At 39.3% G+C, this 18,613-nt stretch overlaps 1 protein-coding gene across 2 annotated transcripts in view; it reads left to right on the top strand.

The window, feature by feature from the left end:
- LOC131222802 (THO complex subunit 6) overlaps positions 1-13,627 on the top strand; it is a 30,705-nt gene extending 17,078 nt beyond the window's left edge. Inside the window, exons 9-13 of one of the 2 annotated variants that reach the window (XM_058218000.1) lie at positions 3,367-3,406; positions 5,889-6,001; positions 9,671-9,781; positions 10,697-10,813; positions 13,330-13,627. In XM_058218000.1, the coding sequence (XP_058073983.1) occupies positions 3,367-3,406; positions 5,889-6,001; positions 9,671-9,781; positions 10,697-10,813; positions 13,330-13,419 (471 nt within the window). In that variant the 3' untranslated portion in view covers positions 13,420-13,627. The remainder of the gene's footprint in view (positions 1-3,366; positions 3,407-5,888; positions 6,002-9,670; positions 9,782-10,696; positions 10,814-13,329) is intronic. The other variant, XM_058218001.1, reaches the window with a different exon arrangement.
- Positions 13,628-18,613: the final 4,986 nt, after the last annotated feature.

The raw sequence follows: 18,613 nt of genomic DNA on the forward strand, positions 1-18,613 counted from the left end.
AGTGTATGGGAGACACTTGATTATTTTGGTTGACAAAGTTGTTCAATAGGATTGCATGATAATAAAAAGGCTAGATGAATGGAGGAAAGTACCGTGGTACATATTTATGAGAATAAAGGAGAGGTAGAGTTACACTAACTATTATGGGATTGCACTTATGCGCCACACTATGAAACTTAAGGAAAGTGTTGAGCAAAGACAAAGCTATGAGACCAATGTTTGGAAAATCAGTTTGCTTCATGCCTAGAATGTCTACCATTGAAGCTATTTCCTACTTAGACAACTGATGGAGAAATATAGGGAGGGGAGGAAGAATCTCCCCATGGTCTTTATTGACTGAGAAAAAGCATACAATATGGTCCCTAGAGAGTTAGTTTGGTGGGCGTTGGGAAAGAAATGAGTTTTAAGAGGATATATTGATGTGTTTAAGGACATATATGATACCTCGGGTCAATAATTCATGGGAGTGGAGAGATTGAGAAGGATGTTGTCCATAGAATTCAAGCTGGGTGGAAGAAACGGAGATGTGTCTTTGGAGTTTTATGTGATTGTCATGTACCACTCAAATGGAAAGAGAAACTTTTATAGGTTAGCTATAAGACTAGTCATGCTTTATAGGACATAATGTTGAGCAATTAAGGAACAACATGTTCATAGGATGATTGTAGCTGAAATAATGATGTTGAGATGGATGAGTGACAAAACGGGGAGGGATAGAATTAGAAATGAATGCATTCAAGAGAACTTAGGAGTAGCACTAATAGGTAATAAGATGAGGGAAAGTAGACTTGGTTTCGTCATGTGCAACAGAGAACAAGAACTGCGATGGTTAGGAGTGACTTGGTAAAAGTTGAAGGGTTCTAAAAGGGCAAGGGGAAGGCCCAAAAGGACATGGATGGAGATAGTAAGAAAAGACTTGACCTATGGTCTAACTAAAGGTCTGGGCCCTTGATAAAGTGGAATGGCAGAACGGGATTCATGTAGCTGATCCCAATTAATTGGGATATGGCTTAGATGATGATGATCAGTGGTTATACATTACTTTCTATTTTGTGGGCCATGTGATGAGCGGACGGGCTTATTTTTTCACAAGGTGATCCTCATGGTGATGGAGCCAACTTATGGATAGAGTGGATGTCGCACGTACATGATAAGTTTGAAGTTATCCACTAGGTGGATGGTGACTTATCATCCAAGCAGATGGATGTGATCATTTCTCTCTATGAGAAGGGTCCAACTGGTTGGACCACAAGTTATGGTCCACCCAATGGATAACTTCCAACCTACTAAGTGAACTCAACGTCCAACCCTTCCAATAGGTTGGTCCCACCATGATGATCACCTAGTGCAAAAATCAGCTCCATCTCCCCAGGTGGGCCACACCAGAGAAAACATGTATAGCCATTGATAAATAGCAAAATACAAGTGTTGTCCACTTAATGAGTGGAGGGCCAACCTATTGGACAGATTGGATGTCGCATGCACTTGAAAGGTTGGAAATTATCTGCTGGGTGGACTGTTACTTGAGGTTCAACCGGTTGGACTTGATACCTCTCTCTCTCCCTCCCTCTTGTGGTCCACCTAATGAGTGGGCAGGGCTTGTATATGTTAGGGGCCAACCTACACATGCAGCAATTCTTGGGTGATCATTTCTCATGTACATCATATATGTATATAGTGAACTTCATTTTATAACAAATTTGATGATTCATATGCCACAATGAAATGACTGAATCTCAACCAAAATAGTCAATCAAGTGTATCAAATAAAGGAATCGGCTCCAAATGGCTGCACATGGATTCAAACAATGGAAATATGCTATGGTGATAGTTCGCACAGTCTAATCCCTACACACAGACATGAATTCTAGGTGGCTGCATCATACACCCAGATCCATAGCTCAACTGGCAGACTGAGTGGAGATACCTCGTTTTAACACTTGAGGTCTTGGTATCGATCCCTAGCGGGGGTGGCTAACATGTAGTGTGTGTACTGACATGGGTGTGTACTAACAAGCTAACCCAAAAAAAAAAGAAAAGGTGGCTGCATCATTTTCAAATGTAAAATCAAGGCAACCATTTATCACCATCACATTGGTCTTTGACTGCTTCAAAAATACAGGTTGAATAAGACTACAAATTGTTGACTGGGAACCAATTTTTGGGAACTATTGGAGTTCATGCTTCGGTAATGAGGATTTAAATAGATCCTTATAAAGTCTAGGCAGTGATTGAAATGCCACTTCCCAGAAACATAAACAGACCTAGAAATTCTGTACACAAATAAGTAATCTTTTAATGAAACAAATAAAACTAAAAAATGAAATAAAATTAAGGAAATGTTAAAGACAAGTAATCAGGAACATCAGGAATCAAGTGCAATCATCTTAAGAATAGTAATTTGTATGAACATCACTTATTCTCCTAAAGAATTAGCGAACCCCAACAAAAGAACACCAATGCTTCAGATTTTTTTGTTATGTAGGTCATGGTATTTATAGTGAAAAATAAACTAAAATCTAGAGTGTGAGAGGAAGTCCTTATGAGTAGTTTTTTGCAATAACGAGAATGGAAGCAAGCATGGGTGGTAGGTGTGAGAGAAGAAAGAATTTCAGCTGTTGTTCTTTGATGGCACCAAAAACCTAGGGCAATGCTTTAGGCCCTTCTTTGTTGCGGATGGAGAAGAAAGACTTTGTGGAAGCTGTTCTCTGATGGCATCATAAACTTAGGGCAGTGCTTTAGGTCCGTAACACATGAGGTGGAGCATATATACCTTGGCACGTCAAACAGAATCTGAACCTGCCAATTTTATAGCCAAATATAATGTCACAGGATGGCCCGAAATTGGGGCATACAATCAGTAGTCTATAGAAACCCCAGATTGGCATTTTATCAGATCTATTAAGAAGTTTCAAACCAAAGATGAGAAATTACTGGAAGATCACCTTAACAAGGCTTCCTAGAGATGAGAATAGATATCCAAGAACGATACCATACATACAAGTAGATCAGGATCTTGGGATACAAGATTGATATTATATGAACCATTGTACTATGTTGGAAGTGGAGATAGACTTGATTTGTAATTTTGAATCCCCATGTATGACGCACACCTCTCATGTGTTGCACATCTCTCTTTGGTTAGTTGCTTTTGTTGGGAAATTACTGGAATTCAATTGGTTTACTTGCTTATATTTTTGTGCTCTCTTACAAGTCGTACCTGTTTTTCATAGTTGGATGTTTATAATTTGTGGCTGTAGACTGTAGTGTCTTTCAAAAAGAAATAAAAAAAGAAAATCTTTTTTGGTATAATGGCTACATTGTTTGCTAATTTATTTATTCATGCTTTTACCTTTTGGCTGTTAGATTATAACTGGTTCAGAGGATGGAACAGCACGGATTTGGGGTGAGCTCAAGACCTATTAACTTATCACTGGCTGAAAATCCCTTCTTTTTAAGTTTGTATAGTTGCTTCATTTATTTATTTTCTCAAATATGTTGAGCCTTCTACAAAAACTACGTTAAATGTCTTTGATTGTGCTCATATGTAAGATGTGCATGCTTAACTTAATGATGATTTCAATGGGTTTTTAATTGTTAGTGCATGGAACTCCTACAATGCCATTTTCTCTCTCCATAAAATTTGGTAAAAGATAATGTAACATATAAAGATAATCTTGATTGTAACATTGTTGCCAAGCAACCGTGATCATTAAGTGGATCTCAAATAGCTAGGCTAAGGCTTTGATGACAGTGATAACGATGATGGAGATGATCCTTAGAATTATAGAATTGATTATTCTAACGTGTTAAGATATTATAGCATCACCTCGGTTTATCCTTGTGACATAGGGAAGAGCTTGAAACAATGAGAAGAAGATCACCGTCTTCCTAAAGTAGGCAAAACCTTGAATCCTCAAGATAAAAAAGGAAAATTTGAAATTGTATTGAGATATGATGCTAAGACTTACCGATTATATCACTTATAAAGATAAAGTGAAACCCTAATTCAAAAATTACCCAAAATAGCAAATTCTAACCCTAATTCGAAAGTTACTCAAAATACTAAAACTCTTCTAAAGCCTAATTTGCCAAAATAGAAAGTCCAGATAAACCTTACCGGAGTATTCCTGGCATGCTTACAAGCAATTTCTAAAAAGATGAATAGACCTAAAACTCTAAAAATGAGGAGATTACGAAAAAAATAGAAATTACTAAAAATAATAAAATTTTCTTGAAATCACAATTTTAAACTGGAAGGGTGCGTTTTTTCGTGAAATGGACAGACGTGACTCACTGTGGGGTCGATTGACCCCTGGATGGCCCGTTATATAAAGATTGATAGGTCGTGCATTTTGGGACGATGCCCGGATCAAAAGTTATGACTGATTTATGGTCCAAACTTTGAATGGAAATTTCTCCTTATCTAGAATGAATTTCTTCAAACCGAACATGCTTGGGGCCTAGTTTCGTCATGCCCTATGTAGGACTGGGCCTAGATTTGACGGACTACTTCCACTTCCATTTGGGCTTCTTTTGGTCCAGCCATGTTAAGAATGTATCTAGGGCTTGCTCTACATCACCTTGCCTTGCAAAGGGCCAAATTTGGTCCCAAATTGTCACCCATACCATTCATTATAAGCCCTAAGAAAGTGGGTATCACCAATATCAGGAGTTATGTGAATGGGGCAATTTGGTGAGAATGAGGGATTTCTACTTTTCTTTTCAATACATGTGCCGATGTGGCACACATGTGTGAGATCTGGTCATTCATCAAATAAGGTTTACTGTGAACATGCAATGGCCCGAAAACCGGCCGGTCCACTGATCAGGTGGGCCATGTCTGAGAAAAATGAATAGTTGGAAACATGTGACTGGTAAGCAATATTCAACATACATGCATGCCTGTCTTATGAGGGACTGCCCAAATTTTGGGCCAGTGCATGTTTGTGGTGGGATGCACCTGATGAGTGTTCCAAATCTGGCACAAGCATGCCATGTAGGCATGTGGGCAGCGAAGAAAACCCTCTATCTCAAGTGAGTCCTGTTTGCAGTTCTCATATCACAGAATGTTCAAATGGCAACAGTTCCACAGTTCCAAAAGTATCAGAGTTGAAAGTAAACAGAAATAAAAGAAAGTAATGGATAGAAATGGATTTGTTAGTTTTCCAGGAGTGTCAATGGGTTGGGCTTGGGCTGGGTTCGGGTCAGCCCTTAGCTGCCACCCATATCTTTCGAGTACCTTTCCTGGAATAAGCCTTTTATTGTGGGCTTTGACAACTGACTGTTTTGTTGGTGATTTCTTAGACAGCAAAAGCTTCATTTATTTATAAACAAGGTTGTTTTTCCCTCACAGAAGTTTCGATATATCGGCAACAAAGGTGCCTTTTTCTCAATAAGAATCAGATTCCTTTCAGCTATTACCTGGATATCTTTGAACAATATGTACTGCACATATGGAACCATATGGGACGCTTAAAAGATGCTGCACATGTGGAACCATATGGGAAAGTTGAAAGGTCTGTTGGTGTGTGATGCCTAAATTCAGGGAAAGAATTCTAGATTCCTGCGCTTAGCACCTCCTCTGCATTTGGTCTGGCCAGAATCTCGATTTCTTTATTACATTTGCAATTGCCAATATTTGCCATGGATGTTTTTTTTGTGCATAATAAAGCAGCTTGCGTCACTTTGTATCTCTTACTTACAAAAAGTTCAACAGTGGACAGTGGCCATTTTCCTGTTTTGTTGTATCTTTAAACTTCCTATGTACTGCAAGAAGGTTGCTGTTGATTCTTCTTTTTATAAGTCTGGTAGCTTCTGTGAAATATTTTAATTTCACTTCAGCCCTGCTTATTGCCTTGTGTTTTATGGTGATATGTAACTGTTAGATTGCAGAAGTGGAAAATGTATTCAAGTTATAAATCCAGAAAATGATCCCAAGTTGAAGAAAGCCTCCTCATGGGTCAGTTGCATTGCTATTGATACAAGTGAAAACTGGTTGGTAAGAGTTCATTTTTTTAAGACATGCAGTATTTGTAATTAAGTTTCATGTTCACTATATATTTTCTACCTTCCTTTGATCTAATAGGAATTTTTCCAGTAGCGGTCAATGCTTTGTTTTTGTGGGCCTATAATGTTATGATTCTTAGTGCTGCAATTGTGGTTTTAAGATTCGGATGACATTGGACCTGATCTGGTTTGATGCTCCGATTCATTCCTGACTGACGCAAGGCGTGACTCGAATTGAGACAGAACAAGTCGATCTAAATCACCGAGTCATTTAACCATGCTTGCAACTATTTTCCTTATTATCTGTTCTGTAAATATATTTTTAATTAAATGATATGTTATATACTGAAATATAACAAAATTTATTCAGTAATTATGACCGTCATCATCAGAGCCCTGTCCTAGCAATTTGTGGCCTGCTTTATGAGTCAATACTCCCGTTTCACCAATCATTCCTAAGGTCATGTCCTTGGTGAGTGAACATGCCTTCATATAATCATATTCCTTCTCATCCTCTTGTTCCAAATCCTTTTAGGTCTCCCTCTCATCCTCTTATCAGGCTCACCAACTATAATCATAATTACTCATCCTTACTGGAAACATCTCCGAATTTTGTTGCACATACTGAGCCATCTCAATATGCTCCACACTGTTTTCTCTTTTTGGGACTAATCTTAGGCTGCTTCGGATGATTGCATTCTTAATACTATCTCCTAGCCCCTCCATATCCTCAACATCCTGATCTTTGCAACCATTCATCCTCTGCTCATGTTACCTTCTAACCCTCAATATGCTACCTGTTAAAGCAGAGTTGATTGAATAGTTGTCTTATAAAAGTTTTCCTTGTTTGGATGTGTGGAACTAGAGTTCTAGGACAATTTTAAAATTTTCTATGTTTTAATCCTTTATATCTAATGTGGATGAAATCGTAATTTCAAAAAACTAAGATTGGACAGTTGAGATCATACCTATGACTGTCCTCTAATGTAGATCCAATGCCTTTCCCTTCTTTGATGAAGGCCTTTCCCTGATCTATTTCCAACAAAGGGAAGCATTTGGAAGTTACAATAGGGGGATGTGATTGGAGAACCACGGAGAGTTGTCCACTAGGTGGACTGGAAGATGAGGGAGGAGGGATGGTCTCTCTCTCTCTCTCTCTCTCTCTCTCTCTCTCTAAAACATATCCTCCCTAAAAAATATGCCTGTTCTCCTACCTACCTACACCGCCTTGTTTGCTGGAACCAATGTAATGTCACCCTTCATTGACCAACTCTCTATTCAATCAAATGGATGCCTCCTGGACTCGGATTCCACATTAAATTTGATGGTTCTGTGGATACTGCACAATTGGGCAGGTGCAGCGACAATTGTTCTGGACCACCTAAGCAGATGCGTTGGGGCTTGTTCTATAGGATTGAACACCAAATCAGTCCTATTTGCTGAGTGTTGGTCTATACATCTGCATTCGTCATCTCATAAACAAGAGTATTCAACATGTTGAAACTCAAGGTGACTCATCACCAACTATTCAAGATCTTACCCAACAGATAGCCCCAAGCTCGAAAGTAGCTCCTCGTTTTGCAGGTGTGGGATCATGCCGGGACTAATGAATGGTTGGAATGCTCACCACATATACAAGGCGGCTAATGTTGCTGCAGACCTTTTGGCTTCATCAGCAGCCAATCATTATTAAGAGTGATCGGAGCAACCAATCATTATTAAGAATGGTCGAATAATATTCCAATAGATGTAAAAAATATAGTTACTATGGACGCTTTGGCTTGTACATATTGGCTCTTCGTGCTCTTCTTTTACTGATATGCATAAATAAAATCTTTGCTAGTACCAAACAAATTTGATCCAAATCCTTCCACCATCAGTGGTGCCTACTCTTGGCCTAAAATCCCATGCAGGTCCATGAGGTAGAGCACTAAAAGATCCAACCAGCATATTTCCATACAAACTTGATAAAACAATTCAGCAATGAAATCAATAGATCACTTTAAAAAATGTTTGGGATACCTTTTAAAAATATTTTGAGATGCTGGCCGGCTATGTTAGGGATGATGGATGGTCCAATCGACAAGATTTATCCACAATCTGTCAAGACTAGTGGATCCCATGTTGGTGTTAAGCTTCTACTGGATACTAATGCATGTCCTCAAGCACACCCATATGTTGGCCACTAAAGTGTCCTAGAAAAGTGTGTCAAAGCTATCACACTAGGACCATGAAGTCCTTTTGTAACCTCAGGTCTAAGGATTAGTCGAAACTAGTGCACGATCAAGTAAATCCAATCTTGAGCATGGACGACCTTTTTGTTGAGAGACTTGATGTGATCCTCCAATGCGAGTGTCCAATTAAGCCCAATATCAGTGCTTGTATACAAGCCAGTGTTTTAAATAGCATACAGCGTATAGCGTGGCGTTTGGCCCTCTATAGCGTGTAGCGTGCTACAAATCTCTCTCTCTCTCTCTCTCTCTCTCTCTCTACCTTTAGACATCTCTAACTCTAAGTATGACTTCTTCTTTTTAATTGAAACATCACAAATTCATTATATAGACCACAATTTGGATGGTCTGGATTAGTTTAACGTAGTGCCATGTGTCATAGGTATAAGTCATGACCATTTTAAAATAGGTGTTAAACTAACATAGAAAAAAACTTTTAAAAAATGAGATTTCAGGTAGCTTACGCTGTCCATGCTACACACTACGCTATGCTACATGTAGCGTACGCTACATGCACTATAGCTTACGCTACATAACATGTAGCTTACGCTACTAGGGAATTACGCTGCGTGGCGTTTTCACTATGCTACACTATGTAATGTACGCTACACGCTACACTTCAACGCTACTGAAAACACTGATACAAGCGTATAGTTGCACTCCCATATGGTGAAGGGCATAGGCAACAAGATGCCTAATGTTGGAGATTAATCCATCACAACTCATTGTTGGTTCTACATCACACAAGATAACCACAAAACTGATCTCAGGTTGCCCAAACCTGCTAGAGTAGTTATGGATTTTTGGTTATTTAAGAACTGTGTCCAGAACTCTCGCTTAGCCACATTAGGTGTTGTGTTCATTTCGCTCTTTCCCGTGGGCCCTCTAAAGAAACTCAATTAAAGAACCTTTTTAGCCCTTAAACATAAATCACTAAATTTCACACACGATTAATAGAACAAGATAATTCTATTCATCGAAAAGGAGTTATAGATAATCAATGTCGAATCACACGTATTGACTTTCCAAGGCATACTTCTATCATCCATTCTCTCAGGAGGTATCCAAAACTTAAAATTAGTTTATAAATTTCCTCTTCGTTTTCATTTAGACTGTAGAGGAAGCTTGTAGACTAGATCTAGGTCTATTTTGGGAATTAAAACAAAAGATTTGTGGGATTTGACAAATTGAAGCGAAATGGACCATTATAGGATTTTTTTTTTGTTTTGAAAAAAGAGGGTAAACCATCACTTTTGCCTACTTTTAATAATAAAATTTTGGATGAGTGCACCTAAATGCCTATCCTTGATGCATTTGGCCCACTTTATGCAAGTAAATTTTTTGCCTAGTGTTTTGCTTGGTCATGATAATTGCTCATTTATTTACTCCTACACCATGACCTATTGGTTAACATATTCTCATTCTTTCAGGTTTGTGGCAGTGGTAGGAGTTTATCGTTTTGGAGTCTTCCTTCATCTGAGTGTATTTTGAAAATAGACACTCATTCCCCAACTCAAGATGTGTTGTTTGATGATAATCATGTAAGTTCAAATATATGCACTGCATCAAAAGTTATCTCCTAATCCAGTTTGAAAGTGATGCTGATTTGTAGCTGATACAATCAAGTTGGACCCTTTAATGTTAAATTTTGAGTTTATAAAATAACAATGGAAGATTCGAACTGCCTTTAATTCTTCATTCTCATTTTTTTATATATCAGAAATGAAATTTCATTCAAAATTCTTCTAGTTTTGGCAGCAACCATCTCCAAGTTTATGAAATAACAATGGAAGATTTGAACTGCCTTTAATTCTTCTTTCTCATTTTTTTTAAAAAAAAAATCAGAAATGAAATTTCATTCAAAATTCTTCTAGTTTTGGCAGCAACCATTTCCAAGTGCATAGTAAAGTAATGGCATCGGAAATTGATTTAATATCAGTGAAGAACCATTGTTTTTCTGTTCAATGACTTTTTGGACCTCAAAATTGTTGGTCTTTCAAAAACAATTGCACTATGTACCAGCCGTTACAGAAAAAATGGCCCTTAAGTTGTAGTATATATATCTCTCCTTGGCACTTTATAAATAATCTTCTTATTACAAAGAGATAATGAGATAATTATCATTTGAACGAAAACAAATCAACAATTACTAAAAGATAACTAAGAGATATACACCATCAGTATTGTGCTCTGCACGTACACTCACAGCCATGTTCTCTAACTAATACATGTATTCAGTATGACTGTTTCAATATTCCTTCAATGTGATGATTCTTATCCTTTAATTAGAGAAAATATCTCGCATGGATTAAGTGAATCAATATGCACTGCCTGCAATTTCGAAAATTTTGATCCATTATTCTCTTCTCAAATATTACCTTCAGTAATACGGAGGTTCTAGACTTTCTTTATGTCTTGTCTTCCCAAGTAAACATGGGTCCTCATCTTTTGTTCAGATTCTAGCTGTTGGAGCTGAACCTTTTCTCACGCGTTTCAACATTAACGGGATCGTTCTCTCACAGATACAATGTGCTCCTCAGTCAGCATTTTCTGCATCTCTACATCCATCGGGTGTATGTTCTGTTTCCATCTTCTTTGGTTATCAAGCATCTTTTTTCCATCGAGTAAAAGCATGAATCTCTGCCATATATGGATTTTGCAGCCTATGGAATTACTACATTTTTCTTTGCATGTTCTCTATGCATTTACATTCAAAAGTTTCTTGCATCCATGGATGTGACTCATGTTGTGAATAGTTGCATTTCATTGAGGTTGCTCATTAGGGCTGGCAATGGGCTGTGCCTGGGCCAGGCAAAACCGATATTCTGAATAGGCCCAGCCTGGCAAGTCCGTACTAACCAGTTCAAAATCCAGGCCCGAGGCCTGCCCATTGCCAGCCCTATTGCTCATGCAGATGGATCGATGCCTGTGTTATATATGATAAGGAGGAAATGCTGCTCCAACATTTCCATAGCTGACAAAAACTGCTTGTTTCCCTCAATCTGATTATACCTATCCATTGCTATAGATACAAGTGGCTATAATGAACAACCACTAGCAGTTTCTGAATACAATAAGCATCTGTTTGAGATTCGGGTTCCTCGGTACATTGTTCAGCCTCCATTCCCAAATGTGGTGCTTATGGTCAAGATTGTCTCATCCACATTTTATTTTCTAAGCTGGAAAGGTTCTTATGCCATGATTGAGATTTTACGCTTCCCACATTTCATGTGAAATCTGGGAAGGTTCTCATAAATCAGAGGAATGTGTGACGATCCGTTGTTTGGCAGAGCTATCTTTTTGTTAAAGATGTTGTAGTTGTTTTCTGTGTGGAGGTTACTAGTGTCCTTTATATTGTTGTCTTTTGTTCCTTCTTGTCATTGACCAAGTTGACATGGCAATTGCCTGAACAATGGTTTGATTTTATTTTTTTTGTGTATAGGTTTATTTAATATACTTTTTCTGAATATTTTAGGAGGTTCGCTACATACCCGTATGGCCTAGTCCATCTACATGCTGACACACATGCCCTGCTGATGCGTGTGTGCAAGATGTGAGCCATCCATCAGGTGGGCCTTCACCATGTAGATGCTTGGGCCTAAAAACTAGGTCAGCCCACTCATCGACTACACCATTATACAAAATAAATGGATGGCTAGAAAAGTTGTTTAGCTTTCCATTTATTTTTCATGGTGGCCCACTTGATGAGGGGACTGGCCTGATTTCTTGGCAAGGGGATCTATGGTGGAGCCTACCTTATGAATGGCTTGGATGGTTACGAAACATCCCAGTTTGTAATGGGCTTGTCTATACATGTTTGTGAGATTAGCAAACCTCTTTTTTCTGATACGTTTGCCTTTAAAGATAATGCTGCAACTACAATGATAGTATGTACTATGTATGTCAAGTTTCCTACAGTTACTGTGTCAAAGACCTCATATCCAGTTATTGTTACATCATGGAGGACAAAATGGGCACTGAAGTATATAATACATGGCCCACATTTTTGCACGGTTTACACAGGTTTCAGTTCTGACAAGTGGGGCCCTTGGTTTAGTAATGCAGACCATTGGTCTGTTTTGTCCCACTCTGGATGGGCTATGCCAGAAAAATCTTTTTGATTGGGCAATCTAACCTTTAGATTATTTTTCCCAAGAGATAGTTGGAAAAGAGAAAAAGACACCCTGATCCATAGCTCAAGTGGTAGACTTAGTGAAAGATACCTCGTTTCAACACTGAGGTCTTGGTATCGATCCCTAGTGGGGGTGGCTAACAGTGAAGTGTGAACTGACAGTGTTGTGTACTAACAAGCTAACAGAAAAAAAATTTAAAAAAAAATTGGAAAAGAGAAATACAGTATTGGTCCACATTCAACTGAAAAAGTCCTAATATTGGTCACTGGGACCTTCCAATCTGTGAAATTTTCTGAGCACTCTCCATCCATGGTGGGACTCAACAGACCAGTGGTCTGGATTACCAAAACAGTGGAGCTCACTTGTCAGAATTGAGAACCTGTATACTGTGCAAAGATGTGTGCCCATGTGTCGTATCCTAGTCATATATGTGGATTTTGCTTGCAGCTTCTGCATGTGTACATTCATCTCAAAGATTAAAATCTCTTCAATTTTCTAGATGGTGGGGCTCAACAGACCAGTGGGGCCTACTTGTCAGAATTGAGAGCCTGTGTATACTGTGCAAAGTTGTACGCTAGTCATATATGCAGATTTTGCTGCGGCTTCTGCATGTATACATTCATCCCAAACATTAAGATATCTTCAATTTTCTAGATGTTTGCTTTCCCATCATTTCGCCATTTCTATTTTGGCTGTGCATGTGTATGGGAGTTTGGATAAACTATAATAGTAAAGGTTATTATTTATTTTGAGTTTTGATTGTCAGATCCTAATATCCACTTGTTTTGCTTCACGAATTTGACGTCATTGGATTTATCTAAGTTTCTCAAATGTTTTATCATTGAATGACTATGGAAGTATTATCAAGCCCCCTTTTAGTACTGGGGTTTGACTATGTAACTCGATTTGAGCATGCTTCCCATATTCATATGGAACTATGGATTTTTACTGTCCAGGTGACTGCAGTTGGGGGCTATGGAGGACTGGTGGATGTCATAGCAGAGTTTGGGAGCCATTTATGCACATTCCGCTGCCGAGGTATATGAGTATGGATCATGAACTGATTTGTCAATCACCAAATTATAGCTATTGATGTTCTGCAAATTTAGCCCCATTGGAATTTCAGTGTTGGTCTGTATCCTGAGAACTTTAGAACTCACAAGGTCTTTTATCTAGCTGTGGCTTGATTGAACATATTCAAATTGGGGATGATGATGATAATCCATTAGGTATGTTTTGCCCAGGATAACTTCAGATTGGGTGTGATGATGTGGTATGTTTTTCCCCGTTCATGTTTCAAGTCGGAAAATAGTTGTTTAAAGCAGTAGGTTGGTATTGACTGTTAGTACCTTGATATTAAGAGGCCACATGACATGGCTGTTGTAAAATTCAACCCCATGGACAAATCAAAGTCATTGAGTAGACCCATGATTTAAAAAAAAAAAAAAAAACATAATCTCGTGATTGGAAATGACCGTTTTTCTTCAGCTGGCCTGTAAAACTTGCGTAGAGGGGCCTGGATTTTGGTCTGGGGCTAGGCTTCAATAGGAAAATTGAAATGGAGGTCCACGTTAGGCTTTGTTTATTTTTCGGGCCTGAAAGTTAGTTATATTCTGGCTGACAAAATAATCTCAAAAATTTTAAAATACATGGTTGTCGATATTGAGGGATGATTTTTTGTTTGCAGAGATTTATATTGCAAAAGAGTCGTAATTGATGCATTTCAGCAGGCCAGCACAAAATCTGGAACGTCTATCCAATGGCCCCAATAAGGATCCGGATGGATGGTTAAGAAATTTGAGCAGTCAGCATTCAAGAGGCAGAAGCCCTCCGTGGAAATGGTCAGGAGGGCCCTTGTGGTCACTAAAATTACAGGCTGGCCTGCTGACATGCATCTATCATGAATAGACTGTTGAAATATTTTTGAACAGATGGAAAACGTGTACTTGATGAGATCTTTCCACCAGGTGGACTATGTAAATCAGCCCGTTCCATACTAAACAAATGGACGGCTACAAAAAATGTTTTAATAATCAGTTACATTGTGGCCCAAATGAGTGAAGCCACTTAATTTTTGGGCCAGTAGATCGATGCATTATTTCCAGCTAGATGGAAAGCGTAGATCTTGCACACGCATTCCATATTAGCACGTGTGCTAGCATGTGGATGGGCAACGGTTGTCGAATTAGCAGCGCCCTAGTCAGCCAAATGTAGATGTGATTTGAAGCCTACGGCATGATGGTGGTTTAACTGAAAAACACCAACATATCAGGCACTCCCAGCCATCCAAATCTTGGAAACGGGTGCTTTTAAAAAAAAAAACAAGAAAAAAAAAGAAGGGAAGCCAATACTGCATATGCAAGAGATAAAATAGGTGGAATCTGGAATGGTTTGATCGAGTTTTTGGGTCCATTGTTTCCAAAGTGAGGCCCACCAGATGAATGATGTAGAACAGTGAAAGGTAAGCGCTACCTGTGGGTCCTTAATACTCTTACTCCGGTGGTAGACTCTCAGGAGTTTCAACACCTGATTGAGGGTTCGAGTACCTATAGGTGGTGAAATTCCACCACGGCGTGAGTGTGGTGGTGTGTAAAAAAAAAAAAGAAAAAAAAAAGGGTAAGCGCCACCTGCCCTGGATACAGTCCATGCATGTTTGAACTAGGAAAACTTTGATACTCTGGTAGTGTGATGGATGATATGCAGGCGCTAAGAAATCCTACACGGAACGTCCAATCGTGAGAAAAACGTGGGTCCACCATGTTTTAAAAGTAAAGTCCACTCTATCCAACAAGTTCCCTTCTCATCGTAGGTTCTGTTGGGTCCTGACGTCAAAATTCAGTTAGATCCACAGCTCAGATGTGTCACACCACATTGAATAGTGAGAATGGGATGACGTGTATGGCCACCAGGTGGTGTATCTTTCGTCATTCTTGTTCGTCTGGTCTAACTCACCCAGGACAAAGAGCATATACAAAAATCAAACTCATATATATATATATATATAAAGGTGGGCCATACTGTAAACTTAGTGGTTTTGGGTGCAATTTTACATTGTTGTCATTGTTGCGGGCCATGTAAGCTTTTAACCAGGCTTTTGCACGGTTCAAATAATGGTTCTCATCTGATGACGGAGTGGATTTTCCGTATACGACATGGTGGGCCTCACAGAGAATTCCACGGTCCGCTCTTGAGGTGGGCGAAGAGGAAAAGTGGGTGCGGTCAAATTTACCTTCTGACCACTGTTGCGAAGACTAATTACAGGGGTAAATTTGTCTAAAAGGCTATTAGCCTTATCTATATATATATATATATATATATATATATATATATATATATATATATATATATATATATATATAATATAGTAGAGATAAGATGAATGGGTCACATGGCACTGGTACCACGACAGTGCTGGTGTGGAGCCCACGTCAACTGTCCGTGCACTAGACGCTCTCATAACGACCGCCGGACCATAGGCGTCGTCCATACAAACTGACAACCCGAGCAAACAGAGGATATTCTCAGTTCGAGCAATGTATACAAGTGCAGGCACGTGTAACCAATAAAACACGTGTGTGATATCGTAGCTGCTCATCAGGGCTAGACCCAGCGATTATATGCCATGTCTTGAAACTAGGCTGATATGATCATCAGGTGAACCGCACCTGTACAAAGTAGATGAAATGTTAAGAGACATTTACCAATAATGTCCAAATCCTATGTACATGTACGCTCCACCTGATGATCAAGCTGTGCTGATCTAAGATATGGCATCTGAACAGTGGGAAATCGCCTGATGAGCGTCTCCCACCTTTCACACGTGATCCTCATTTCCACTTGCGAGGCGAGCCGTACTTCTCTTCTGTATACATACCTCGGGGCTGTAAACGGGATATCTGGTTTGACAGTCAGCAAAGTAAATTGGGTTCTTTTGATTGGAATCTAGACCGTGGCCTACCCCAGGCGCATGCATGTGCGTTGGAATTTAAGCCGTGCATGAGGTGGGCCCCACCATGCATGTATAGCCGTTCCCCTTACATCTGATGGATTGGAAAAACTTGACAGCATCCAAATTCAAAAACGCACGTGGCCCACTTGATGAGCAAAGCGGCATGACTATATCATTCCAGGGTGGGGCCAACCTTATGCACGGCTCTGATGTTTCACACGTAGACACTCCATTTAAGGGTTGGTGAGCTTCTCCGTGTGGGCTAACAGACCTACCTACGAATTGACCCAAGTCCTCATCAACAGCACCTTTTATCTGCAGCGCGTGCAACACCCCACCTATATGGGGCCCGCCATGCTGTGCGTTTGAAATCCACTCCATCCATTAGTAGATTCTTCACATGTTCACCGTACATCCAAAAAATTAGCTCAATCCAAAAACTAAGGTGGGCCACACGACGAGGAAAAATATAAAATCACCATAGTTTTAAGACTCGGAGTCGGACTCGTCCGAGTTAACTCAGGTTCGAATCCCCAGTCGAGAAAATGACCAGATGATCTTGCGTTGTGTCCCATTTGAGTTTTGAAAGGGTTAGACAGAATACACACGCCCCCCATGATGGGACCCACATACAAACATACGGTTGGCCTCCCCTCCACATTTTCCCTGTGGTGTGCCCCACTTGAGTTGTGGATCGGGCTGATTTTTGGCCCCACACGCTAATATGGATGGACCCACCTCATGGATGGCGTGGATGTTACATGCAGCACGCTGGCCCCACAGAGCTCGGATGCTGTAGGCACTGTATATAATTACAACATGTGTTGGAGAGAACGAGGTGCAGTCACGTACGTCCATCATGCATGACAAAAAGGTTGGTTAGGTGACAGCCAAACAGGCCCCAATAAACGTGATGAACAAAACAAAGTGCAGGTGACGTCTTTGGACTTTGATTTCTACGACTTTGCACCACTTGCATTGCTTTTGGGAAAAAGGAGAAAGGTTGGCCACACCTGGCTGACTTGGAAAGCGAAGCGATTCATTCGGTCTTATCTTATTTTAATACCATGCTTTCTTTGCTTGCGATAGTGACTATGGTTTGGTTTCAGGGAAGTTATTTGATACTCCGGTGGTGCATGACACTTGGTGCACAGGCACTTGCACATACTGCTTTCATTAACTCAAATTAGAATGGCCAAAATATGTAATATAAGTCACTGTTGCTAAATCACAAACTCAAAATTAGATTGATTGAACAATTCTGACATTTGATTTGTAGACACTTGTTTATTGAAACATGATCGTTGGATATTTTTAATTTTAACAGTCCAATCAATGTCCACCAATCCAAGATATTTTTAATTTTTTGGTCATGTGCACTAGAGACTAAACTAGACAGTTAAGAGTGGATTAGTATAAGTTTAAGGCTTTAAATAAGGGTAAGGATATGCATGGAGATGGTGAAAGAAATAAAGACTTGATAATATATGATTTAAGATATGGTCCTTCGTAGAGTGGAAGTTGTCGAATAAGATTTAAATTGGGATAAAATTTAAATGATTTACAAGCCTCATTTACAAGTTTTAAATAATTTTCAAGTGCCAGCATTTCATCCATCACACTTTGGTAGAGTATTAAATATTTGATTCTATTTCCAACCACCACTTTATGGTGGACATCCAATCATAAAGTGGTTAGTGGAGTCTAAAATGATCTTTCCAAAACTTTTTATTGATTTTTGGATGTGAACTGCCCTGTGGCTGCTGCAATCTTAATATGGTTGTGGTCGAATTGAAACCAACGCGGATTGCGTACCAACACGAGGTGGCTACTGGCAGTGCTATGTGGGCCTATCATGATGTATGTATCCTATCCACACCTTCCATCCATTTTTCAAACTATTTTATGACATGGGCAAAAAAAATAAGGCATATCCAAATCTCATATGGACCAGACCACAGGAAAGAGTGGTGATTGAACACTCACCATAAAAAACTTCCTAATGGCCATAAAAGTTTTGGATTAAGCTGATATTTGTGTTTTCTATTCATCTAGGTGTGGGTAACTTAATTAACAAGTTGGACAGCAAATAAACATTACAATGAGCCCTATGAACTTTTTAATGATGGGCATTTAGTTGCCACCGTTTTCTTGTGGTGTGGTCGACTCAAGATCTCCTTTACTTTTGGGCTCGTGCTCTATAATTATCTAGAAAAATGGACAGATAGCTTCGATAAAACACAGACACACACACACATATCATGCAGGGCCCACAAAGCATGTCAGTGCCC

This window comes from Magnolia sinica, chromosome 13 (genome assembly GCF_029962835.1).
Source record: "Magnolia sinica isolate HGM2019 chromosome 13, MsV1, whole genome shotgun sequence".
NCBI lineage: Eukaryota > Viridiplantae > Streptophyta > Magnoliopsida > Magnoliales > Magnoliaceae > Magnolia > Magnolia sinica.